The sequence below is a fragment of the Rissa tridactyla genome, chromosome 8, assembly GCF_028500815.1.
Source record: "Rissa tridactyla isolate bRisTri1 chromosome 8, bRisTri1.patW.cur.20221130, whole genome shotgun sequence".
NCBI lineage: Eukaryota > Metazoa > Chordata > Aves > Charadriiformes > Laridae > Rissa > Rissa tridactyla.
This window is the reverse complement of record NC_071473.1, coordinates 27,965,618-27,993,137: the sequence shown is the minus strand read 5'-3', so window position 1 is coordinate 27,993,137 and position 27,520 is coordinate 27,965,618. Positions and strand designations below refer to the sequence as shown.

Sequence of the window (27,520 nt, the reverse complement as noted above, 5' to 3'; positions counted from 1 at the left end):
CGGTCAAATCTGGGCGCGCTTTGTGCCGCTAGAGCCCTGTGAGGCTGGAGCCCGCCATGGGGCTCCCTCCGGCGGTGACGGCCCGGCCCGGCCCTGTCCCTCCGCGGCCGCCGTCGCGGCGCATGCTCGGCCCGGGCCGTGAGGGGCGGGAAGTCGGCGCTGCCCGCCGCTAGGCCGGCGCCGGGAGGAGCGGGCGGGCCGCGGCCCGGGCGGTGCCCCCACCCCCGCCCGGTCCTCCGCCTCCCCGGCCGGAGCCATGGGGGACGTGAAGAACTACCTGTACGCTTGGTGCGGCAGGAGGAAGCTGACGCCGGCCTACGAGATCCGCGCCGGCGGCGGCCGGAGCCGTCAGACCTTTCTCTGCGAGGTGCGGGCCCTGCCGCCTGCACGGCGCCCCTGGGGAGGGCCGGGGGATCCGGGGCCTACCCGGGGGTCAGGGGCCTGCCGGGCCCCCGGCGCTCGGGGGAGCCCGTGCCGGGGGAGGTTGGCCGTTGCGCGGCCACAGCGCCCAGGCTTCTGGTGCGCGGTGCGAAATGCACTGGTGGGTCTGTGAGGGGAAGGCAGCCTCGCGCGCTGCTCGCCAGTGCAAAGGAGTGGGTTTTTACTGAGCGCGATGTTGTGCTCGGCATGCGTGACCCTTCTTGTACCACAAATTGTCGGCAAGGGGTGCTGTATGCCACCGTCGTGAGGGGCTTTGGTGCTCCCTTGGACTTGGCGTTGAAATGTATCAGAAAATTCCTGTTGGATTGGCTGCTGGTCTGTGTGCTGCTGCGCTCTTGCTCTGTTCCTGGCTCCAGACACCGTGGATGTGCCAGCAGAGAGCTTTGCGTTCGGGTTGGCTCTGAGAATGAGCTGACGTGAAGTGCCAGGCCATGCACAGAACGGGTTAGTTAGTAAGTGATGCCATAGATTTGCACTAAACGCCTTGAATTTGTCATTATACCCTTCCTCCCCCGTTCATCTTCCTCTCTGATAACAAAACTGAGAAGCACAGTGATACTGAACCAGTTTTCAAGGTGGTGTAACTGAGATTGAGCATTGCTCAGCTGAAGTGGTTGTATGTACAGTTATGCGTTAAACTGTTCTGTGTTGCGTATGTTGGTGCTCCATGAGCATCTGTAGAAACTTCACAGCTGAATGGATAGATGTTACCAAAACATTCTCTTTTACTGATTTTCAGTCTGGTAGGATGGCTGTGAATCCAGTACAGTTACTGTTTGGTTGGTGATACCATTGTCTTGGCAGAACGATAATCTGCTGAAAGTGGAGGCTCATTGTTTGTAACCCATTAAGCAAAATGCTGGTGGAGTGTGTTGTTTGATAAGAAAATGGGTATTAGCTACAAGAGTAATTTCAGCACTGAAGGAAATGCAGTCTGGCATTGGTGGCATACAAAATTCTGGTTGGGACTAGCTGGAATGTTATATGCGAGTCTACTTAGTTTTGGTTTTTTTTAAAGAACAACTAGCTATAGTAAAAAGCTTTTCACGTGGTCAGTAGACTGAAGAGTGGAAGTCTACCCTAGTGAAGCTGAAATGAAATGGAGTTGCTGACTGTAAATGTGAAAGAAGGACAGTACCTGTTTAAGACAAGGGGTAGCTGTTGCAGAAAAGCAGGTGTGAAGTGTCTGGTTAGTCTGAATTTTGAATAAACTTCCTGTGATCAAGTTTTGCAGCAGCCTGTCAGGCAAGCTAGCAGCATATAAAGTTGCTGCTCTAAAGTTTGTCTCTAAGTTTATGAAATACCTCACATCTTGCTAGCTGTAATAACATGGAGCTACAGTAGAGGACACACAAGCTCACTCCTGTCCTTCTTGTCTGAGGGTTTGGGATTGAGGAAAGTGAACCTGGGCAGAGTTTCCTGCTGTGTGTTGGCAGTGTTTTCTTTAACAAGGTTTCGGGAAACACTCGTGGTCTCTAAGAATGGACTGTGGGTCCATGCTTTAGGTAGTTTCATAGGTATAAAGTATACCTTCAAAACCTGCAGAAATATATATATGTATAGATATGTAACGATACATAGTAATAGTATTTCTCCTGTACTTACTAGCCACTGAAAGTTGGTGTTTCAGTCAGTATTATTGCTTTTCAAGATCCGTTCACTTGTACGTGCCACTGATCTGTGATTTATTTGCAGGTTCGAGTGGAAGGCTTTAACTACGTGGGCATGGGGAATTCCACTAACAAGAAAGACGCGCAGAGCAATGCTGCTCGAGACTTTGTCAATTACTTAGTTCGGGTGAATGAAATGAAGAGAGAGGAAATTCCTGCTTTTGGCGTAAGCTGCTCTTTCTCCTTACCAAAGGCTAATCTTTAATTGCAGTGCTGTGCATCCCATTGCATTCCATCCCTGGCATTCAGTTTGGCTCCTGTGTGGAGTGAAGAAGACTGAATGTGCAGGACTTCAGCTTGCAGTGCTGGACAGCTGGAATCCATACAATGAATGTCGTAGAGTGATCTGGTAAAAACAGCGGCATCTTGGTCTGCATAAATGATGAGGCTGGGGAGAATTCATAGTCCCTGTAAGGTGCAGCCTGACTTTAAAAGTGCTGAATACTCACATCTGACACTGGGAATTGTTTTAAATGCATGTTATGATACATAATACTGTGTTCTTTAAAAAATAAAATAACAAAAAAAAGTCACAGACATCTCAAACCAGACATTGAAAACTTGGCATTTTTTTAAATGATAAATGCTTTATGCCTTAGCTCCTCATGTGTGTAACGGGATCGCTGCTTTTTATGATGTTTTGTGAGCCATGTGAGTGTCAGCAGTGACTGTCACATAAAAGCTGAGGAGCTGGGTAACTCTTTACAGCAATTTTAGGGAACAGTAAATATAGCATGAAGCTACAAGTTACACGTTGGGAGGGAGGAGTCCTTTTCTAGTGCCTCATTAAGGATATGTCCGTATAAAATACATAGTTCGAGCAGTGGAAGCAGTGTACCTGCCTCACTAGCTGAGGTGAAGCCCTATGGCGACGGGACCTGTAGCCTTTCTGACGTACCAGTCGGTTTCATGGCAATGCAGCGTGCTGCATGCCTGGGTCCTAAATGGGTGTAGCATGTTCTGTGTCTTGAATAAAGCAGAGCTGGTGTGATCAGTTAGCTAAACCTATGCATCTCAAAATGGGAAGAATTCAAATTGTAATGATTAACCGTAATTCTGTTATTTCCTAAAGGTATTAATGTTTTCTTAAAGCATTTCTTTTGGTTTGTGTTCACAAAAGATATTCGAGTTCCCTTGATAGGGACCGGTATCTGTTATTTTACCCTGGGTGCTGAAACAGTTGATTTTATGATTGCTGAACTTCAGTAAGTCAGGCTACTTGTCGCTTGGAAATCCTTCTATAGAACACCCACAAAAAGCCAAATATTCAGCAGTTGTATTCCTTGCAGTTTTTAAAAGGGTGTTACTATCGGGGGTTACCGTTGAGGGTAACTATTGCTTAATGATGCATGGTCTCTTTAAACTGCCTGAACAGTTTTCTAGCTAAATAGTAAAAAGACGTATTCTGTACGAATGTGCTGATATTTCCCTTCGTTCTCTCTCCTAGCCAGCAGGTGGTGATACCCCTGATGGCCATGACACAGCTAGAGATGTTACTGGTTCCACTTCTACTTTGGGTGGCCCTCTTCCTCCGCATTTGATTCTAGAGGCTGAAATAGGTAAGACTGTGAAAACACTAATTTACATGAATGTGGATGTAATATAGACAACATATAAATTTGTGTGGTTTTCTCCCAAATAGCATAATTCTGCAGACAGAATGCAGGTGGAAGTCACTGTAGCTTTGAGGCAGGGGTGTGAATGACTGCATGAGATTGAGGGTCTGGTCCTGTCCTGTTGAGATTGCCAGGCAATACCTCTCCATTGCTAAGACCATGTTTTGGGAGAGTTATTTTGTTTCTGTTTGTTTTATTTTTTTCCATGTGGTAGGCAATGGCCCAGGTGCAGCACCCGGAAACTGTGGCAATCGTGGAGCTCAGTGGGATCGGGGCGCAAATTTGAAAGATTACTATTCAAAGAGAGAGGAGCAAGAAGTGCAGGCAGTAAGTCATTCTACGTCACTCTCTTTACGTTCATTCTTAAATAGGTATATCTTTCACTCCTTTTCATTTGTTATTAGCATTTATTATCAAGCTTGCAGTTTTCATTTGATGTTTTGCTGTTGGTTTTACCATAAGTTGTAGATTTACCTGCTGACTTTTAACAAAGGTAACTTCATTAAACTAAGAACAAAGTAAATCACTCTGGATACTGTGAATATCCAATTGTTTGTTCCACAACATTTTGTTGTGGAAGAAAAAGGAAATACTGAGGACATTTTAGCATTTTTTGTAATATGTTAATTATATTATAGCATCTAGACAAGTTATTTAAAAGTCTTGTTGTAAGAATGTTTAAAACTGAAATCTATTAGAAACCAATAAATGATACTTTTTTCCCAATGTTAGACCTCGGAGTCAGAAGTGGACTTAAACGCCGATCTTCACGGGAATTGGACCTTGGAAAATGCCAAGGCACGCCTGAACCAGTTTTTCCAAAAGGAGAAGATTCAGGAAGAATATAAATACACCGAAATGGGGCCTGATCACAACAGGTTTAGTAGTTTTAGTCACTTTCTGTCTATGAAGGGTTACAAATATTCAGTGACAGTGGCTAATCGCACTTACTTGCAGTGCTCCATGGTGCTGTTTGAGAAGGCAGTGTTCTTTGCCAGGACCAACAACATCCCTAAATCTTGAAACAGGGGTGGAGAGCCTTAGTGCCGAGATCAGAGTGACTCTAATGAAATTTCTGTCTAATGTTTTTTATGGATGTGTGGCTTTTAAAATGACTGCTGTGCTATAGCTAACTGTTGAGGTGTCAGTTTGAGTGGAAACAGCGCTCAATTCCTTGTGGTAATTGTTTGTATGGCTGTACTTGCCTTTGTACATTTTGAGTAAATCTTAATGCTTACATTTGCTTATCTAGAAATGTTCTTTAAGGACATTTTATTTATATTTTTATTATAATTAACTTTTTTTGACAGTGGAGTCTTCTACTGGAAAAATTAGTTTGGCAGAATCTTCCAGAAGGAGTTTTGAAGGTCTTAAATTTCAGTTGAAACCAGCTGGGTATTAGTCTTTTTTTGACTTTCTGCTCATTCCATCAGAAAATTTACATGTGCTTCTCCCAAACGAAAATAACGCATAACAGATTGTGCATAAAGAATTGATGGGTTTGATTTTTTGCCCTTGTTTGGAATAGTCTTTACAAATCATGGAAACTTCAGGACATTCTGTTACTTCTTGTGAAATAAAATTATGTTTTGTGGTCAGAAACAACAGGCTGCCGATGCTGGATTTTTGTTGTTGGGTTTTGGGTTTTTTTTGTGTATATAAATTTGTTTGAGAGTTATTTTATTTTTTTTTAGAAAGGCAAGTTAATTTTCTTATTACAGTCTTCCATGAGAGTCTCACTTGCAGGACTTCTGGTATTCTTTTGTTGTTAAGTCTTACAAACATTTAGAACATCTAAAATATGTATGTTGGTGTCAGAAAGTTCTAAATTCTCATTTAAAACCTATCTTCAAGTCACATTCATGTTTTCAAGCAAGGACATTTCTTTCCCTTAAATGAGTAACATAAAAAAAAATAGTTTGTACAGTACTAGGACTTTTAAATATGCTTGTTGCAGATGTAGTTCGTGAGCACTTCTTTTATTCCGTAATTTGCAGATTATTTTGTTACGCCTTCTGCAGGGAAAAGCATTGAGCCCCATGTATTTAAAGGCATATAATCTTGAGCAGAATGATGTGGCCACGGATGACAGTATGTTTCTCAGCCCATTTAGTGTTCTTCCAGAGAGCATTTCAGAGTTTTGTATTTACTATATCCAGGAAAGCTTGTGTGAATTGCCCTGGATGGAATAGCAGAAGGGGGAACTAACAATCTGCTGCAGTGCATCGGATAGGCATGAAACAATCCCAGTGTGTTCTGGCGTTCACTGGGAGGGGGCAAACTATTGGATTTAATCCTTTTGGTATGTGTAACAGGAGAGAAATAATTTAAGATGTTTTTGGAGTTTTGAGGACAGTAATATAGTTGGTTTTTGTTGTTTGTGGGGTTTTGTTGGTTTGTTTTTTGTTTTTTTTTAAGAAATGCCTGTTGCTGTATATCTTACCAGTCTGATATTTTTTTTAAAAAGTAATGGTCTTTATAACAGAAACGTCAGCCTTGCTCTCAGAGGTTTTTAAAGGAGAAATGTATTTTTGTTATCAATGAATCAGAGTCACATGGTATAAGAACTTAGATGGAAAATTTGCATTTGGAAACTTTGTTTAAATTACAACAGGAGGGTATAAATTGTAAATATAAACATGGCTCTCCTAATACACAAAGTATGAACTCAATAGTAAGGGACGAGATGTGGCTTTTCTCATCTGGGGTTCCATCGGTAGCGTGGGATGCCTTTGCCTGTTCCTGCTGAAGATGGTAGCAGTGAGCAACTGCAAAGATCTGAGCGGGCTGCTGAGGCTGTGCTAAACAATCGCGTGGGATTCTGCTGCAAACTGATTTCTGGTGTTGCTGTTCTCCCCTTAGGTGGAGGATAATGAGATTGAATGCTGACTGTAGGCCTGGCTGAGAAACATACTGTCATCGGTGCCTTAGTTGGCTGTTGTGTCCCTGAAAGCCAGTGGCCTTTGACCCATGAAGCCACTGTGCCTGAAGGTCAGTTCACTGGTAGTACAGGAAGGAGTTCTAACTTGAAATTTAAATCCCTTACTTAACATTTTTTTGCTTGTTTGTTTACAGCAAGAAATCAAGGACACAGATGCAAGGCTCTGCCTGCAGCTGTGGAAGTACCAAGGCATAATTTTCAAAGACTTTCTCAGTCTGATAAAGCCCAGTCATACATCTTGAAGCACATTTGCCAGTTTAAATCCTGTTTTATAAGAATTTGGCTTTTATTCTTAATCTGTGCAAGTACATGCTTAGGTTTGCGATTCTTAAAAACATGGATCTTGACTTCCATCATCCTCTGTCAACATAGGTCTTTCTCATTTTTTTTTTTAAGCCTAAATTAATATACCAGATGACCTTTAAATGAATTGGTTACCTGCCTGCTGGGCAGACTATTACATTTGCTGTGCAGAGTTACTTTTGACTGTATGCTGTTCCTAGGGTATGGCAATAAGGGCTTCATGAAAATTCAAGTATTCTGTCGTGTCCTGTGCAGATATGTTCAATGGTCTTTGACAAAACGACCTGGTTTAGTTTCCTCTGTGCTCTGAGCCAGCCAAATGTATGGCAAAACCCAGGGTAGCTATATTAAGTGTTGTGTCTGTGTTAATAAACTCAGGCTACTAGTGGGTTACGTGAGTATAATGTGGGGTACAGTTGATGATACAGTGGGGTATGTATGTTAATGTTAAATTAACATGCTGTTTCCTTTATAATTGTTGCCTTAGATAGCTAGTAGTGTATTTCCTAATGGTGTGGCTTTAAATTTCAATGCCGAACGGTGGCATTTGCAGCACTCGTCTTAGCAGATCTGCTTGTTCTATTGATGGCCTGTCTGTTACCTACTACCTTGGGGTTAAAGGGACTAAAAGCAATAATATTTTACCTTCACCATTGATAAGTTGAGAGTCTCTGACTGAGGACACAGAGGTCTTTGCCTAGAAAAATTGGAAAGGGTGGCTATTTTTGCAGTGTCAGCATCCACTATTGATAATTGTACCGTTGTGTTCTTTCTTTGTCTTACAGGAGCTTTATTGCAGAAATGAACATTTACGTGAAGCAGCTGGGCAGAAGTAAGTGCTTCTATTTATTTTTTTACCTTAGCAAGAGATGAGTGTTGGTAAGAGGAATAGGCCATGCTCGTGGGTACAGACTTTTGTAGTTATGTGTTGGAGCACTTCCATGTTCGTTTCCTGATGTGAAATATTTTTTCTGTGTGCTGTGTTCTTGTTGTGTTCTACTGCTTGTCCATTACATGCATCCGCTACTCTTTCTTCTCAGCACGAATAAATGCTTGTGAGGTATGGTAGGTTTTGTTTGTCTTAATTACTTGTTCGTCATGTGTCTGAGAAATTCAGGTGTCTAACGTGTTCCCAGGCAGTGGGCATGCTGCCCATACCATACCTGTTTACATAGATAGAGCTTGTTGTGAAATCTGTACGATGTTACTGGGTGATATGCGATAATCATACTTAGACTTTGAATGCAGAAAAAGCTTAACGTGAGTTCCCCCGAAGTCAGTAAGTAACATTACACAGTTAGTATAAGTCAGCTGATGAAAGGGTCTGGTTGGATTTTATGTTGGAACTCTCAATTTATAAGGTTTGAGACTCTTTCCGTGAAACCTCGCCTATGTGAACAAACACAAAGCCCGCTTCAGAGTAGTATCTTCTGTGGAAGCTGTTTGACTCGTTAACTACTACAGCTCTGAACTTTGTGTGCTGCAGGGATTTTCGGTCGTGAGCATGGATCAAACAAAAAGCTGGCAGCACAGTCCTGTGCCCTTTCCTTGGTTAGACAGCTCTACCATCTTGGTGTCATAGAACCTTATTCCGGACAGACAAAGAAAAAAGGAGAATCGGTGAGTTTGGTAGAGGAGTTGGAAATTGTTGCTTGCATTTTAATAACACAAGTATTCTCTTAAAAGATGAGTGAGTTAAAGTTTGCTCTAAGTATTTAACAGCTTACGAGTTAATAATAATTTTGATTCTGTAGACCAGCAACTGTTTCTGGTCGGGTCAGTGATTTGGATCAGAAATATGACTTCATGTGTATGTGAACGGAGAAGTAAACTAGTTTTACAGCATGTTAAATGAAATAGGGTTTGTAATAAATGCTTTTTCCAGTATAAATTTTCTAGATGCTTAAAGACTTCTGTTTATGCTGCATAGGATTCTTGGCTATTTCGTTTCATGCTCTGGCACGTAAGCATTTTTTTTGGTATTCAGTTACAAGTTTGGGAATGCTTCCCTCTGAAATTAAACTCAGATATTTAAAAGTATTCTTCAGATTCTTGTTGAATGAAAAGTTGGCAAAATGTTTCAAGAATGTGAATTTTGAACTGATGGTACTCTTTGACCTTGTTTCACTGGAAACTATTTGGTGGTTCATTGTGCTCTCTGGTAGCCTCATTTCTGGCTTCCGTTGTCTGTCGTTTTGTGTATATCAACGTGTAGATTTTAAACATTTAATAGGTGGAACCCTTTGAGGTGTCGCTGTCTTCTGACTTAGAGAATCGGCTGCAAAACATTGTGCAGGAACTGTCTCTGGAGATTGTGCCATTGGTGAGTGTGTGGTTCAGATACTCCAGTATTTAACATCAGGCCTGCTTGTTAATACATTCATCTTTCGTTGCTCACTTTGCTTTTGGATTTACAGCCTGAGGATCCCAGTAATCCAGTTGTGATTAATGTTGGAAAGTTGGCCCACTTCGAACCATCGCAGAGACAAAGTCATATAGGAGTTGTTCCGTGGTCACCACCTCATTCCAACTGGAACCCTTGGACCAGCTGCAATATTGATGAGGGTCCTCTGGCAAATGTAAGATAGCTTAAAAAATTGATTTGTCGTTTGTTTTCCCCATGCTTCTGGAACTTTTAAATGCTTTTTTCCCCCAGGATTTAAAGTATGAGCTATTCCAAAGGAGGAAACAGTCCACTGATAAAATTTCTTCCCTTTTTGACCTGGAGGAAGGGAGTCTTTTCATTGGTAGGAGTTCTTTGTATTTACTTAATGTTTTATTAGGTTCTTGAGCAGCAGTATCTTGGATGTCCCAATTCTTTGCTTTGTTTCACTTTTTGCTTGCTATAGCTCAGCCCATACAAAGTTCTAATTGAAATTACAAGGTAAGCATATGGGCATGTCATTTATAATTCGCTAGCCTCTCTTTCCCGTATTTCCATGCTAGGACTTTCTTTTCTGGGAGGGGAGAAACTGCTCCACACTGGTGTCACTACACAATCAGCCTGTTTGCTTTTTTTTTTTTTTTTGGTCATTTCTAGTTCCATTCAACACAGAAAAAATGAAGAGCGACAATGTGGCATGACAAAATGAGGAAGAAGGGGAAGAAATACTAGGTTGCCAAGTTCAGAGGCATAATTTGGGCACTGGTATAACCTGGTCAGAAAAGGCTCTCAGGGCAGGAACTTCGGTTTCCTACAACAGGGAACCAGAGTACTTATGACCAGAATAATAATTTAATACTTTTTTTGACTGCAGTTTTTTCCATAAATGACATTAATTTAACATTGGTCGTTATATATTAATGTAGAAAATATGGAACTGATGCAAATTTGAGTGTTGCTACTTAAACCACATATTCAGTATATTTACGGACATTGCAAATTGAGCTGGCTTTAAATTTCAGTATGACTTCTACGTACTAGTCATGGTGCAGCTAACTTATTCTCAGCAAAACCAATTAGCCCTTTGGTAAAAAATTTGAATTTTTTTGAAATTCTTTCTTAGTTGTAATGCAAGAGTTGCCTGATAAATTTCCCTCTCTGCTCACTTTTCAGCTACTGTTCTGTGGGTGGTATGTGCTTACATTATCTCATTCCATACATTTAAAAACTCCTGTCTGAATGATCATCTAAGTATCTCATTGGCTTACTGCTGACTAGAGTGTGTTTCTCAAGCAGTTGAAGTATTTAAATTTAAACAACCATTCTTTTTCAGTATTTTGGATCTTTCCGAGAACTTCTTTGAGGATGGCCATTATTAGTTATAATTAATAACTCACTGGAAAGAATGAAAGAAAATAACTCATAGGCATAACTGATTTCAGGGGCTTACGTAGGAAATGATCCTTTGCTGATATTTGTAATCACTATGTTGGCGTGAGTGATTTTATATTGACGTTATGATATAGGTAAGCAGAGGGGTCAAAAAGCCTCCAAATGGTGTCTTGTGTTTCCAGCTCACTCCAGAGCAAATAAGCATGGATTTGAAAAGTGATTTCATGTACCGTTTGGAGCAGGACAAAGAATTGCAAAGGGTAAGTGTGCTTCCTGCAACATGGCGTGCTTGTGCTAGTCCTTATTTTCCAAAAGAGGTTAAGCGTGTTTTATACAAAGTGTGTAAGACTGGATTTCAGTAGCAATGTGCACCAAGTGTGCATAAGTGCTGGATGTTACACTGGGATGGATGTGGGGATGTGTTGCACTGTGTAAAGGAAAAAATCCAAAGTATGATTTGTTCTTACACAGTTTTTCCTTTGTGTAAGCAAAACCTGTGTACAACAGCGAGGCAAAGTATGCATGTGGAGCAGATTAGGTTGATTTCTGGAAGTGTGCTGGATTATTTTTTTTCCAGATCCAACAAGAGAGAGAAGCCTTACCCGTGAAGAATTTTGAAAGTGAAATTCTGGATGCAGTCCATCACAATTCTGTTGTTGTAATTCGTGGTGCCACTGGTTGTGGCAAAACCACCCAAGTTCCACAATATATCCTGGATGAATACATCAAAACCGACAGAGCTGCAGAGTGCAACATAGTCGTGACACAGGTCAGGAACATGTTACAAATGCAGCTGCCTAGGTTTTGTCATCGGATACTACAAATCACCTATTAGGGTATGCTGAGAAATTGGATTATCGTTACGGGACATCATGCATAAAAGTATCTCCTCAGTACTATATGTAGGAGAAGCCTCAGCATCTTGTATATTTTCATTTGGAGTGTCCTTTCCTGTATCTACAGCTGGGGTAATCTGGCTTGTACCTTGTCCAGGTGAAAACTTTTTGGCAGACTGAAGGGAAACGGTTTGGCAAATGCCAGCTGGTAGTTCCTGTATATCCTTATATCCCTCCTTTGTAATTTTATGTGCAGAATTAACCATTTCAGAAGAAAAAAGCCTGCTGTTCTAGCTATTACTGTTTAATGACTACTCTGTAAAGAAATCTTAAGACACCTGTAGCTTTTATAATTTACTTTCTTGTTTTTAGTGGTATTCTGATAAACTGAAAAAAACTTAATGATTAAGCTAGAGAAAACTTTTTCATCCCTCAGCCTCGGAGGATTAGTGCCGTTTCTGTAGCAGAGCGTGTGTCGTATGAGAGAGGAGAACAACCTGGGCAAAGCTGTGGATACAGCGTGCGATTTGAATCTGTGCTTCCTCGGCCGCACGCCAGTGTCATGTTCTGCACTGTAGGTCTGTATTGTTTTGTTTATGTTTGGAGCTTATTAATTATGGGTCTGAATTCTCTCAGTTAGCAGCAAAAGCAGAAACATGGTTACATTAAAATGTTTAGAAAATATGTTTAAAAGATTAACGATATTTTTTTTGATAGAATAAGTTTGCTGACGCACTGTTGTGCAGAGAAAGATTACGATTGTTATTCATAAGTATGATAATACAGATCTAATACCACGCAGAAATAAACTCCTGAAGAGACAAAATTGCCATATATTGATCGTCCTTAAAAGACAGAAGGGGAAGAGGTATTTGGTGGGAAAGAAGAAAGAGTCTTTCTAGTAGTAATACTTTATCCCCTCCCTATCACTTGTACAAATGAAAGCCTGGCAATTAGAGATGGGGCTGTAAAAGGTGCTGGGCAGCCTTCGCACTTGCTGATTTTTAAATCAGTGCAACTGTTCTTGATGAAAAGAGATAGGGTGCGGGGAAGACCGGGCTGTTTCCTACATGAATGTTTAACTAGTGTGTCTGTTTAAGGTGTTCTTCTGAGAAAGGTGGAGGCTGGGATCCGTGGCATTAGTCATGTTATCGTTGATGAGATCCATGAGAGAGACATTAACGTGAGTTAGCTGGTGATTGTGATCCTATTTCTCTCTGTGCTTCTGTTCTGTTTAACTTTTGCATGTGTTCTTGTGTAATAGTAAACGTGTGAAAGGAAACTGCATTTCATTAATTGCCTTCCATCTTCGATAAGATTTTTAGAAATTCTTCTCTTAATGAGTGCTTACGTATTAAAAGAGCAAGGACTTTTGCTTACTTGCTGCCCTATCTCTTTGGCCTGTTAGGATCTCCTTCTATGTCCTGGTCCTCTCTGGAAAATAGAACGCCGTGGTACAAGCACTTCTTGTCCAAATGTGGGAGCATGTTGAATGTCGCTTTCATTTTGGCGTGCTTTTTCTACTAACAGTGTTGTATTACCATAACAAACAGCAGTGGTATTTACAGAAGCTGCCGTTTTGATAGTGACACATTTCAATTTGGACACAAAGAAAAATACAACAGGTTTAAAAATAGAATTGGGGGAGGAATTGTATGTAACTTAAGAAATGGGAAATGTTTTCTGTGCCTTTGGTTCTTCCGTATAGTTTTTAGCTTTGCCACATGAAGAGTGAGAGAGACTGCTACATTCTGACATGCTCTTTCAGCTTGTTTGACGGAATCTGGAGACTCATTTCGATGGAATTGCAATGCAGATTTTTCTGATTTCTTCATCTTTTAAGTTTGTATTAATGTTGTAAAATATAAGTTCTCAAATTTTGAACGAGATTAGAATTTTATCTGTTGAGCTAAGGGCCTGCCTGCTTGCATGGCCAAACTAAATAAATACCATGTTTAAATAGAACTATAAAAGTGCGCATACAATTGTGCTGAGTCATTCCTATTTAGTTTATGAACTATGGCTACTTTATATGTAAACCGAATTTAAAAGACCTTAGGTTGTAATGTATTGTTAGGAAGGAAGCAAACTATTTCTGAATGCTTTCCTTTAGTTTGTTTCATTCTGATAAAAGAATAACTCTTTTTTACACTGGAAATCCTAAAGTTCACTTACCCCAGGAATTGCAGTATTTGCAAAATAAAGCACTGACGACTGTTTCTGGTGGCAGAATACTGTTTTCATAACTGGTACTTCTCTTGCCCAACAAAGCTCCTGCTCAATAAATGTATATGTCTGTGTAATTCTTTCTGGTCTCTTGGGAAGATGTTGCTTCTTATGAGTAGGAAATTAATGATGCTTTTATTCTCTTTGTATGCAGACTGACTTTCTCTTGGTGGTGCTGAGAGATGTAGTTCAGGCATATCCTGAAATCAGGGTTATCCTCATGTCTGCCACGATCGATACTAGTATGTTTTGCGAATACTTCTTCAACTGTCCTATCGTTGAGGTCTTTGGTAGAACCTACCCTGTCCAAGGTAAATCACTGATTGGACTTTCAGGAACTGCTTTAGTTTTTATTTTATCAGTCATACACTTTAAAATTATGGGTACTGCAAGATACACAATGCTTTTGGATTGTCATGTCTTACTGATGTGGCTTACCCTGAGCAAAGAAGGCAAAAACACCGAATCATTTCATAGCACCGTTTGGTTTAAAATCACAAACAAACAGTACTACTGCCACCACACCACCCCTTAACAAAAAAACCCCACAGCACAAACGCCCCCCCCATCCTAAAGCACCACCACTTGGGGTAGTTTCCATTAGAGAATGAAATAGTAATAATCAAGCTGTGGTGTTTCAGATCGCTTGTCTGTGATATTAGGAATAATGGAAATAGCTTTAAATCAGCCAGTATTAAAAAAAAAAAAAAAAAAAAGAAAAAACAACAGTACAAAACTATGTGGAAGTATATTGAATAGAGGAAGAATCGTTGGAATTGTGGGAATAATTCTCATACCGTAGCTGACAGCCAAGGAGTTTTCTCCAATCTTGGCTTCGTACTCTGAAATAACGCAATTATATCAGAGGAATCTTGAGAGATGATAAGTAGAGTTGTATTCACTGACACAGGCTTCTAGCGGTCACTCTTGATAACCAATGCTTGCTTCTGCTTGCAGATTATTTCCTGGAAGATTGCATTCAAATGACTCAGTTCGTTCCTCCACCAAAGGAAAAGAAGAAGAAAGAGAAGGATGAGGAAGGTGGTGAAGATGATGATGTATGTTTGACTTTTTTGATATGAAAAATTAAACAGTGCCAGTTAAGACTCTAGCTCAAGCGTAATTCATTTGGCATTGTTGAACTTAAATGTTTTTAGCAGTTTTCGTATTTTTAACATCTGAGATTGCTGTAAACTTCAGAAATAGAATTGAATTTTCTTATTGCCCTTGTAAACTGAAGATTTTATTTTTTTGTGGGAGCTAAAATTCTCATGGTTTGTCAGCCTACTTCTCTTTTAAAGATAGAACTGAAATGCTTTTAACAGTGAAAACATTGGTGACCTTGGCAGGAGAAATGGAGACAGAAATATGAGCTTGGTGATACCTTTTCAGGGTGAAAATTTAGATTTTCTCCCTTCTTTCTCTTGCAATTGATATTGTTAGTGCTTACACGCATTGTCAAGAAACTATCACTTTCATGATAAAGCTTTTAATTTGTAGGTCTGAAGCTACTGTTTAGGTCAGCTATTTGAAATTTTAAAAAATTATTAGGTTTTCTTGAGAGAAGCATTTTCTTCTGCTTAGTTATCCTCATTTATCTGAATAGAAATTAAATTCATTTGATAGCTTCCTGCTGCAAATTTTTATTGAGTTATAACTCAATGCAATGGAATTACAATTCCATTCTTGTATTAGAAAGCTGGGGAAGCAGGACTTGAACTGCTAATTGTGAGTCATTCTGCAAGCTGTCCCTGAGATGGTTTTCCCTATCCACACATCTCATTTTCCTATTTGCCTGGGCAGCCAGTCTCCAGTCTGGTAAGGTCGAGTAAATTAATTTATATGATTTCTTTTGTGTTTGTGGTTTTTTTTTTTGTAGGCCAATTGCAACCTTATTTGCAGTGATGAATATGGCCCAGAAACAAAGCACGCCATGGCTCAGCTGAATGAGAAGGAAACTTCTTTTGAACTCATTGAGGCCCTGCTAATTTATATCAAGACCCTGAATGTCCCGGGAGCTGTACTTGTTTTCTTGCCTGGCTGGAACTTGATATATACAATGCAGAAGCATCTAGAAATGAATCCACGCTTTGGTACAAGCAACTGTTCTATTATGTTTCATCTCCTTTTCCAAAGGAAACTACTGAATGTGTAAAGATGAGTTATCTGAGTGGGAGCAGGATTGTTTTGTCGTGAGAATAAATGGGTAAAAATGATTATGTTGTGCAAAGAAAAAATGTGATTTACACAGTAACAGTTACTGACCACCTTGTGTTCATGTTGTAGGAGGCCGCCAGTATAGAATTCTACCTCTGCATTCCCAAATTCCTCTGGAGGAACAACGTCGAGTGTTTGATCCTGTGCCTCCCGGAGTAACAAAAGTATGCGTGCCTTCTCTTTGGGGAGTGTAACATGCTTCGCTCTCTTGTGCTTTTCTGGAATGCACTGCTGACTTTTTTTAGTAGAAGTTATGTAGTTTATCTTGCAGTAGTTAATGTAGTTTATCTTGCAGTCCATCCCTAGCTTTTTCAGACCCAATATATTTCAATATGCATCTCCTGTTTTTATAGGTTATTTTATCTACCAGCATTGCAGAGACTAGCATTACCATCAATGATGTGGTCTACGTTATAGACTCCTGCAAGTGAGTTCATGAAGTAGCTTTTTGTTTTTTAAATCCTGTTCTTTGGAATGCAGAAAAGGTTTTCTGAACACACAGAACTGCCTTGTGTTCCCATAGTCACAGAGCTGAATTTGAGGACTCTAACTTGCTCAAGACAAATTTGCATTGTCTTTAGCCATTCAACACAGTTACAAACCACACTGGCATTTCAGTGGGCTGGTTTTGGTCAGCTGCGTTCACGCTGGCACTATTCATGTGAGGTGTCGCTGGGTCTCCATGCGTATTTGAAATATGTTGTCTGCCAAAGGAGTATTACAAACACTCAGTGTCTAACTGAGGGAAAAGAAGAAGATTTTTGTAGTCTGTTAGAGATCCTATCTTGCTACGTGTGCTCTCTGAGCACATAGGGGTCTCATTAATTGCATGAGAATGTTAAGCTTTTGAGACAGTTGTGAAAACTTCATTCTGTGTATAGCTTGGGGCACCGCTTTATAAAGAGTATGACACTTTACCTTCCAGATAAATGGCTAACTGTCCAAAGCTTAGCTAGTCAAACAGGGGTGGTTTGCTTCTTAAAAACAGTGTGGCTGCAAGGAATAAAATAAGAACTGATTTGGCAGGACTTAAGATGAAGAACATCTGATCTTAAGGCTGTTTTTTTTTTCTGTAACAGACAAAAAGTGAAGCTGTTCACTGCTCATAATAACATGACAAACTATGCCACAGTCTGGGCATCAAAAACTAATTTGGAGCAGCGGAAAGGAAGAGCCGGACGTGTGCGTGCTGGATTCTGTTTCCATTTGTGCAGCAGAGCTCGCTTTGAAAGGTGAGGCTGTGCTCTTTAGAAATAAAATAACCTCAGAGACTTCTGCCAGAACCGTTGTATGCTACTTTTGATCAAACTGGGGAAATAAATTCAGGAAGCACAGAGAGGAGATGCATGTAGTCAGTTCGCGCTGGAATTCTTGGGTATCTCAGTTCTTTTGCTTAAAAAAAAATTACATGCTTTTACCCATACTGGGCGGTGGACAAATAAGTTTGTGATTTTATTGTTAAGAACTTCACTGCAACCTACAGAACCTCACAGGAGAAAAATGATACTGCTTTGGAATTGAGTCCAGGCAGAAAAGAGCTTTGTAATGAGGGTAAGGCTCTAGTCTGCCTTCAAAGCTGGCATCTTCACGTAACAAGCAATTTTGTCATGAAAGTGGTAAAAAGACAGATGTTACTTTTCCCTCCATCCCCCTTCTGTGGCCAGGAAACCCCTTCATGCTGCTGAACTGCTGCTCTAGCACCTTGCCTGCTGCTGCAACTTTTGACCTCTGCTATGTGCCAAGCTGTTTCTCAGTTACCAGAGCCACAGAAATCTTTCTGCTGGTTGCAGAAGTCTAACCAGCTGTTATGCTCAGTGTTTGATCTCTCTCATGAAAGTTTCAGTGCCTCTTTCTCACATAGCCGTTAGAGCAGAGCTGTGTTTGATGTTTAGTTTTTTGTAACCTCTGAAAGCATCAGTTGATCAAAAACTTTGCTTAAATTGCTCAAATTTATTTAGATCCGCCGCCTGGTACAGTGGAGTGATTTTAATTAAGATTTTTTTTGACAGTGAACTGACTTAGGCTACTGAAGTGAACACGGGACTTCATGACTTTAAGGTTACCTTCCTTCAAAGAATATAAAACCAAAATATACTGGCTCCATGGTGCCTAGGAAGGAAAGAGTGTTTGTGGAGTTGTGCAGAGAATCTATTCAGAGTTACCATCTGGTGCCAGCTGAATCTGAATATCTGTTCAAGGTGTTTTGAAACCTTCTCTAGCTGTCTGTTGCTCAGAGCAGTGAACTCCTAGGAGTTCATTTGTCAACCAGCAAGGTAAAGGATCACTAACCACACTGTGCAGTAGACTTAAGAGCTCTATCTGTGTTCAAAAAACCATGGGCTTTTTTGTTCTCTTCTCATTCCAGACTTCAAACTCATATGACACCCGAAATGTTTCGGACACCACTTCATGAAATTGCTTTGAGCATCAAATTACTGCGGCTGGGAGGAATTGGTCAGTTTTTGGCCAAAGCAATAGAGCCGCCACCTTTGGATGCAGTGATTGAAGCAGAACGCACGTTAAGAGGTATCGTTGTTTGTCCATGAGATTGTATGTTAACGAAGCTGACTCCAAGTGATTTCCCATGTACAATGATCACTTACAAACCGCTTTAACATCTCTGGTTAGATTGAGTAGTAGCGTGCTGTCCGGAACAACAAGGTGTTTCCTGGATGCATCATGTGGGTGGCAGCATCTTTTGCAGCTGAAGAAATACTTGAATTCCCAAGTGGAGTGTCATTCCTTTAAGAAACTTGAGCCTTTAAACTTAAGGCTTGTTTTGTTATTTTACCAGTAACATGCTAGCTTCCAGCTTCCTGTTTTCCAGCTGTGGCACTGCTGTGTATGATGTAGACTTAGTCCAGTGCTTAAGGCATTTACAAAACTCCTGTAAAAGTACTGAAAAAGAGAGGTTAGTGGTCTGTTGAATAATTACTGCTTTGTACAGTTTGCTGACCCAAGATCTCAGTATTTTGTCAAGTAATTAAATCTCCAGTTTTTGAATATGCAAGCATCTGTACACTGCTCAAACAGGAGAACCTGAGGTGGAGGCTAAGCTGTCTCCCCAGTTTCTTCAAGGAACTAACTAGAATGTGAGTAAAATGAAGCAAGGAGGAACCCTAAATTTATGTTTTAGATTAAAATCAGTGATCTCAAACCTCAGCGTGCTTTGCAAATGTCACTAAATAAGCACTTAAAATTTCTAAGAACCTAAATATCTATTTGATTGTTGATTCTATGAAAAAATTGTGTGACGAGCCTACACTGCTTGTATACAGAATCACGGAATTTGTCAGAGTTGGAAGGGACCTCTAGAGATCATCTAGTCCACTCCAGAAGGGCAACCAGAATTAAAAACATAGCTATGGATATGTGTGTGTTCAAGTTTAATGACTTTCTGATCTAAAAATTGTTAGTGCTTTTCTTACGCCGCAGCTATGAAATGCAAAGCAGGGGAAAAGGCAAACCTTTTCATCTTTAACACCAAAGAGACCTTCCTGCTTGTGCCTCCATTTGCTGGATGACCTGTGATTTTTTTCAGTGCATGTATACAACTAGTTTTTAGGATGGTGAGACAGGCTGCTCTTCAGAATATTGTTTTGGCTTTTGAGTTCAATAGATACCAAGAAAAATGGATTTGACACTGGCTCAGGCATCCTTTATTTGTTCACTTTCCCGTTTAATTGCTGAGGCTCCAAAGCTTTTTTTTAAATGTAAAGCTTTTAGGTATGCTGCAGTTTCCCAAAGTAGTCTGTATATAGAGTACGTGAACTATAAGTTTGCATTTTTCATTTATATCTTAAAAGGGTTTTTAAAGATCACACTTGTATTGTTTTTCTTTGTCATGCAAACTTAAAAATAGTTTTATGGAGTAGAGATTAATGGTTGTGGCCAAATGGCTAGAAAGATAAGGAGACTGATGAGACCCTGCAGCCTGTACAGCAAACAGCCACACGCACTTGTTTGATTATTGACAATGGTTTGATAGCTTCGAGGATGAGCTCAGGTCATCGTTTGTAAGTAATGGAAGGGGAGAAGGGCAGGCAAAGCCTTGTGGAAGAGAGCTTGTGGTGGTCTCTTTTTGATGAAGAGGGGGTTCTGTGATTTGGCAATTGCAATGAAGACTCTACAGTTGACTGTGATAGGGCTGCTTTGGTGTTCGTGAGGCAGAAATGAGGTTAGATTTATTAGATCAAATATGGATTAAAACTAGAGATGGGATGATTCAGAGTGGACATCAGGAAGAAGCTCTTCACCATGGGGGTGGTGAGACACTGGAAGGCGTTGCCCAGAGAGGTGGTGGAAGCCCCATCCCTGGAAGTTTTTAAGGCCAGGCTGGATGGGGCTTTGAGCAACCTGGTCTAGTGGGAGGTGTCCCTGCCCATGGCAGGGGGTTGGAACTGGATGATCTTTAAGGTCCCTTCCAACCCAAACCATTCTATGATTCTGTGACTTGAAAAAAGTTGAGTAGTGTAATAGTCGTTTGTACAGAAGCAAACTAAAAAGAAATGGAAAAATATGTATAATTAAATAGTAATTATTTTAATTGTGGAGGAGGTAGTAAAACATCTGTACAGGCAAAGTTTATTTGACCTCAGACCAGTTTTGAAAATCAGGTTGGCAATATTGTAAACAATATTAAACTTAAAGACTGCGTTCAATTTAAACACAGTTATTAAAATATTCAGTTTCTTATCTGAGGATTTCTGGGATTAGCTAACCAACTTTGATAATAAGAGATCTTGTTTCAGAGCTTGATGCCCTGGATTCCAATGATGAGTTGACACCTCTTGGAAGAATCCTAGCCAAACTTCCCATTGAACCTCGTCTTGGCAAGATGATGATAATGGGCTGTATTTTTTAGTAAGTTTTAGTAAGTCTCAGTGGTCGTCATCTTGTTTCTCTGAGTTCCTGAGCCTCTAGACACGCACTCTACAAGAGAAAAACCAGTATATCTAGATGAGCAATAAATGCTACAACAGGGGATTGGAATCTGAACGTTCATGAGAGCAGAGGATAGATGGTATACAGTACAGGGAATAAAGTATTCATGAAAGTCAGAGTTAACTGCAAGGGACCAGTAGAAGCTGAATACTTAGAAATACTTACAGAAGAGTGGGACTCTAAATACTTAATTGCAGCAGTGAAGTAGAGGTGGGGAGATGTGACATTTGACACCTAGATAAGAAGAAAAGTGAATCTACACGTTTTGCTTTAGCAGAAGTAAAGATGTGTTATTTGTGATTGTGATCGTGCAGTCCTTTTCACTAGAAGAAGATGGTGTAGGATGTGGGGGAAGGAGGGGGGAAGATAGACAAAGGGCTTGTGAACACTTGCTGTTGTGAAAGGACTGGAATTGGAGCAAATTTAACATCCCCTTCCAGGGAGGCGTTTCTGTGAAGAACTGGTAGATAAGGGCCAAATTACCAAGGTCTCTAGTGGAGAAGTTTTTACTAACATCAACTGCCCGTAACAGCTGCTGGCAGCGACGCTGTGAATAAACCCATGATACCTGATACCTTTTGTGGTTTCTTTCAGTGTGGGAGATGCTATTTGTACCATCTCTGCGGCTACCTGTTTCCCTGAACCTTTCATCAATGAAGGCAAACGCCTGGGTTATGTCCATAGGAATTTTGCTGGGAACAGGTTTTCAGATCACGTTGCTTTGCTCTCCGCCTTCCAAGCCTGGGATGATGCAAGGTATATTGTCTTGGCACAAAATTTGATGAGAAGTTATGGGTAAGGCAGAGCGAGCAGCTTTGTGACCAGACTAGATGTGTTAATGGATGCTATGACAGCTGGACTGTCGCACTTTGCCTTTTCTTGAACAGACTTCTAATTCACTCTGTTTGTTTTTTAGAATGGGTGGTGAAGAAGCAGAAAAAAGATTTTGTGAACGCAAAAGACTCAGCATGGCTACTCTTAGAATGACTTGGGAAGCAAAAGTCCAGCTGAAAGAAATACTTATTAATTCTGGCTTCCCTGAAGGTGATTCTGCTTGGACATAGTAATTTAATGATGGCATTTTTCATTCTGAGATGAGAAATAAATGAGTAAGATGAACACACAAGCACAGAGGACTGTAGTGGAGTTGCCATAAAGCTATTCTGCTTTTACAGCTGTGTTCAGATGAAATTTCAGTGCTGTCTTGTTCTCTCGTAGTTCTCTAAACCAGAGAAGTTGTGATGGCTGTGGTGCAACACAGGGAGATATTGGAGGCTGAGATTAGGGCTGCAGGATTAAAAAAATCTGTTAAGCAATCGTCCTTAGAGAGTTACCTCCCTGATTTTCTTTCTCCTGCACTTGTTGCATCTCCAAAATGTGCTGTGTTGTGCTTTCCCCCTCCTTTTCATTAGCCTTAGGGGGGGAGTGTGATCTAAATAGTGTGCTATGTGCCTTATGATTTGCTGGGTTTGTGCCGCAGGAGGGATGTGCAGTAATGTGGTGTCTTACTCAGTTTTCTAAGAAAAAAAATAAAATTCTCAAAGTTGACCAGGTTCTGAATTTGCGTAATGCTCCTGAGGAGCTTGCTCAGTTAAATGGCATGGCTGGCTGGGTTCAGCAGATGTTCACCTACCCCTCCTTTGGTTTTTTTTTTTGTTGTTTTTTTTTTTTTTTAAATTCCTGTAATTTTTTTTTCTCCTCATGCTGCTAGGATCATTGCTGCATTTATCCTTAACTTTATTTCTGGGCAAGATGACCTGAAAACAAGCCACCAGAGACTCTGGGGAGGTTTGTAACAAATAAACTAATGAAAACATCCATTCTGACCTCCCCCAAAAGATCTGTCTCCAAAACAAATGACAGGAAGCACACTGTGGTACAGCACATTCTGGGCAAACCCCTCTCTCCTTGTTTTTGAAGAGCTTGGGGGAGAAAAACATCTCTTTGTAGTAGTATTTTTCAGATTTTTCTCTCCATGAATAAGTTGAAAATGTAGAACTGAAATGGTTTGAGGGCAGAGGTCGTTTGAGAACAGATGCACATCTACCAGTTGATTGAATGAGAAAATGCATTGGTCCAGGACGCTAAACAACTCTCCTGCCCTGTCCTGCGCCACCCAGGGATGTGAGCCAGTCTTCTGTTCTCTGTCAACAGAATGTTTGATGACTCAACCATTTAACAACACTGGACCAGATAATAATCTGGATGTTGTAATCTCCCTGCTTGCTTTTGGGGTCTACCCCAATGTCTGCTACCACAAGGAGAAGAGGAAAATTCTTACCACTGAGGGGCACAATGCGCTCATCCACAAGTCATCTGTCAACTGCCCTTTCAGCAGCCAGGACATCAAGTATCCCTCACCTTTTTTTGTTTTCGGAGAAAAGGTAAAGACTTTGAATTTGTTCTTGATCATGTGCTGCCAAGGTGTCTAAGAGGCTCTTTTTGGTAAAAAAGCTGTAAGAAGAAAGATACGCTTGGGTGGTGTTTAGCTTGTTTGGGGTTTTTTGGTTTGGTTTGTTTGTTTTTTCCAGAAAGTGAGCCTTATATGGTCATGGTGTCACTCAGCCTTTACAGTAACTTTCCATCAACCAGTTTCAGTAGAAGCAGAGGTCTTAGCTGCATAGCCAGTTCTGTGAGTTTTGTGAAAACAGCCGGTTCGTAGCGCAAGATCTAAATTATTATCTTGTTTAAGAGCTTGCTTTAGGAGCTCTTCCGTACCAATTAGGCACTAGAGACTTTCTGCCCTTAGCACTTCTGCTACTTACGGATCCAGAGAGAAAATAGGAACGTGTAACGTGGCAGTGGGGTGCTCCCTTTCTGGCATGTAGGTAGTTTGTCATCTCCCGAGGATGACTCCCATTTCCCAAGCATCTCAGAAGAACCCTGGGATGCCTTCCCCGGGGTCCCCATGACCTTGTCCTCCATCCCATTAATTTTGTGTACTCCGCATGTGCTGTACATGCACACATAAACACCTGGGTGCTCTCTTGTGCTCCAGTGATGGCCACTGTGAGTGCAGCTGCTCCTGCTCGCCCTTCTCTCAAGAAGCAAACGAAGGCGATGCCTCTGTGTGGGCCGTAGCTGGAAGACGGCCCCGGGGCTGCCAGCCTGCTTGTGCTGCCCGGGCACAGTCACTCCAGCGCAGTGATGGGGACGTCCTCGTGCATGCTGTCGCTGGTTGCTGAAACCAGCTGTGTACAGCACCAGCGTTCCTTCTGCCTGGGAACTGCTGTAGAGATGTGTTTGAGGATAGGCAGCGAATTAGCAAGGCCTCGTGCTGTAAGGGGAGCCTCTTAAGATCTTACAGCAAGAGGTGACACTGTAGGGGTTTCTTTTTTGTCACACTGTCTACACTGTTCAGAGTTACAGTTCTTCTCCCTGAGGACAAGTGAGTACATCGAGTTCTGCCCATCACGTTCCATCATGGTCCTGTGTGAAAGAAAGGAGGGTGGGAGGCTGCAGTCTTCAGTCCCTCTGTAAAATGAAGGGCAGTAGCTCGTGTGGTCAGCACTGCTGTCTCTGGCGTAGGTCCGACGGCTTGTTATTGTCCAAGTGCTCACTGAAAGTACAAGCTTCAGGTCTTGTTTCTATTAAATGACAAAGGGGCTGGTTGCACGGAAGTGGAGCAGCGTCCGAATTTCCATGTGTAGGACCCAATCAAAGCAGCAACATGAGATGTTCATCCCACCCCAGCAATGCAGAAGGTGGGAAGATAATTCAGCTATGCCTTGGTCATTTTTAGGTTGACAAAGCATAAGATGGCTCTTGCCCAGCGTCAGCTACATAAGTGCAGACATGCAGTCACAGAAAAATGAATACTTTTAAGTGGCAGGTAGTTTTGGTGTTTCTTTGCAGCAGCCAGTGCTGAATCCCTGGAAACATCTGCCCAGCATTCAGTTTTTTATGTGTGTGCGCTCTTGTTATTTCCTAACATTATACCTAGAATTTTTTTGGGTGGTGTTTTTTTCTTTTACAAAATTCTCTGGTTTCAGGGGTCAGAGGAAGGTGTAGGGGTCTGTTTTCCACTTCAAGAGTTGTATTCCTCTTCCACCCCCAGATTCGAACGCGAGCCATCTCTGCCAAAGCCATGACCTTGGTGAGCCCGCTGCAGCTGCTGCTCTTTGCCTCCAAGAGGGTCCTGTCGGACGGGGAGCTCATTCTGGTGGACGACTGGTACGGGCCTGCCTGGTGCTCATTATGTGGAGGTCTGTGGAAGAGCAGGCTGAGGGGAGCGGCTGCTAACGCAGGCACGAGTCTCTGGAACAGGAGCCCTAGAGCGAGCTGTGTGCTGCTGCAGGTCAATTGGGAGGTCATTGCCTGTGCCTCCTCTGAGGAAGGGAGGCTTTGTATCGGCAGCACTGTTTGGGGCAGGTTATCTGCCTGAACTGAAAATATGATGCCAGGCAGTTTCCATAAAAACTGCTGGGTTTTTCCTCTTCAACTGGAACGTGAGTAAGAGCTGCTATGTTTTTTGTACCTCCTCTTCAGACACAGGCAGAGGAAACCTTGTTTTTAAGTCTCAGAAGTGCAGCTTGAGGAGAGCAATGGTTGCCTCTGGCAGCATGCGTTTTACGGCCATGACTAAATACCATCTGGATGTTCCCCCCCTCCCCCCGTCAGTAAAATGGAGGTGAAGAATTGCTTAAGCTTAATTGACTAATATTTTTGAGCCGGCCTGGAACTTTCAGAATCTTGAGGCGCCTCATGTTTTTAGTTTACTTTATATTTTTCTATCTTTCTGTTTTAATGCGAGCAGTTACGTATTGGTCGTTACCCGAGTATGTTAAATCTCGAGAGCAAATTTAAACAGAAGGATAGTTATGTTTTAACAATGTCAAATTTTAGAGATCTTGCAAATTTTACCCCCCCTCATTGACAAATCAGAATTTCAGAAATGAGAACATAGATTTCTGGCTGGGTGTGTGCAGCACTCAATGAAAAGCCACTCTCCCGAACATCTTTCCTAACAGCTTCTCTCCTAGAAGTTGTGCTACATCTAATGTACTTTGTGCTCTAGGATCAAGCTGAAGATGCCCCACACGGCAGCTGCCTGCATCACCGCGCTGCGTGCTGCAATGGAGGCTCTTGTTGTGGAAGTAACTAAAGATCCGGAGATCATTCGGCAGCTGGACCCAGCGAACGAGCGAATGCTGAATGTCATCCGTCAGATCTCCAGGCCGTCAGCCGCAGGCATCAGCCTCATGGCGGCCAACACAAGGTTAGCTCGGCGCCGCCGGCTCGCACCGTGGGGGCTCTGGGGCGAGGAGCAACCTCCGCCCCAAGGACAGCGAGAGCCTGAGCAGGGCAGTCAGAGCTGTCGGCTCCGCTGCTCCCTCCCTGCACAGCCCGGAGCTGAAATCGCCAGCAGAGCCTTGTCCCGCGTGGACAGGAGCCCCAGGCTTTTGTTTCAAAGCCAGTAGTCTGAGTGCGTGTAAAATTGTCACGGTCAAAGCCTGGTGTAGATAGATCACTGCCCGTTTCCATAGGAAGGACAGGCGGCTCTCAGGAATAAAAGCTGTCATCGCCTCTCCCAAAACAATGACTTAAAGAATCCAACTTTATTTTGGGCAAACCTATTCATCTTTGTCTCTGGAAATAGATCTTTGGCTGTGCTTGCACCCCTCTATTGCCCCTTGTTTTCAGGTCTTGCTTCTGAAGCAAATTAAAATGAAAACACCTGTGAGCTGTTAGTAATTTAGGGAATGAAACAAACAGCAGCTTCGATGTACGCTTCGCTGTGTTCTGAGAGGAGCAAAATAAAGATGAGCGTGCTCACATAGACAGGACCAGGGCTCCCTACGCCTTCGTGTGAGCTGGACAAGTGGGAGCGAGGGGAAACCTTCTGCCCTGGGTGTGGACCTGCCTGAGGTGCAGAGGAGGGGCTGCTCATGTGGTGCGGCCGGCCCTTCCAGCTCTGCTGAAGTGGAATAGGTGCAAAAATGCAGCTATTAAATCAAACATCGTATTCTGATAACAGAAAACAGAGGCATCGTAACTGAGTATCTTGGCAATTGATTATTCTTGTGGTATTAAAAACAAAAAAAATGGAATCCGTAAGATTGCACCAAGTATATAATGTGTCTCTCTGCCAGGTTCGGAGATGGTCCTCGCCCCCCCAAAATGCCTCGCTACGACAACGGAGGTGGCTTCAGAGGCTGGGGAGGTTCCCTGCGTGGCTCCGGCTACAGAGGCAGAGGGTACGGCGGGTACGGCTGGCGCGGGGGGGGCCGGGGGTCCCATGGTGGCCCGGGGGGAGGTTACAGAGGTGGGGGAGGCTATCGAGGAGGAGGGGGGTATCGTGGAGCTGGTGGTGGCTATAGAGGAGGCTGCGGGGATGTGGGGAGGGGCAGGTGGTAGTTAACGGAAGTTCATCGAAGTCTTTCCACTCTGACAAAAGCCCGTTTCTCTGCCGAATCCCTTCCGTGCTGTTCCCGGTCTGTCCGCCATTTCAGTTCCTTAGTACACGTACAGCTCTGTAATATACCGTGCCCTTAGGGAATTTACTGCAAGTTGTATCATTTTATTCTTAATAAAGAGTTTGTTTTTAAAGA

General features: G+C 42.0%; 1 protein-coding gene across 1 annotated transcript; it reads left to right on the top strand.

Annotated features, from left to right (window-relative positions):
- Window positions 1-130: 130 nt before the first annotated feature.
- On the top strand, window positions 131-27,520 carry DHX9 (DExH-box helicase 9). The gene is made up of 27 exons (XM_054211180.1): window positions 131-367; window positions 2,137-2,277; window positions 3,559-3,670; window positions 3,942-4,054; window positions 4,460-4,605; window positions 7,757-7,803; window positions 8,458-8,591; window positions 9,205-9,294; window positions 9,389-9,550; window positions 10,929-11,006; window positions 11,324-11,515; window positions 12,019-12,160; window positions 12,683-12,765; window positions 13,963-14,119; window positions 14,766-14,866; window positions 15,688-15,901; window positions 16,095-16,189; window positions 16,379-16,452; window positions 17,105-17,257; window positions 18,391-18,551; window positions 20,777-20,888; window positions 21,564-21,725; window positions 21,886-22,013; window positions 23,124-23,353; window positions 25,027-25,142; window positions 25,987-26,187; window positions 27,062-27,520. The coding sequence occupies exons 1-27, from the start codon at window positions 257-259 to the stop codon at window positions 27,324-27,326; spliced, it is 3,720 nt and encodes a 1,239-aa protein (XP_054067155.1). The 5' UTR covers window positions 131-256; the 3' UTR covers window positions 27,327-27,520.

Excerpts from the sequence above, each read along its gene's own strand:
- DHX9 (XM_054211180.1), top strand. The coding sequence starts at position 257 with ATGGGGGACGTGAAGAACTACCTGTACGCTTGGTGCGGCAGGAGGAAG. Across the intron at positions 8,592-9,204 it reads CAAAGAAAAAAGGAGAATCG|GTGGAACCCTTTGAGGTGTC; the intron begins GTGAGTTTGGTA and ends AACATTTAATAG. Across the intron at positions 16,453-17,104 it reads TACGTTATAGACTCCTGCAA|ACAAAAAGTGAAGCTGTTCA; the intron begins GTGAGTTCATGA and ends TTTCTGTAACAG.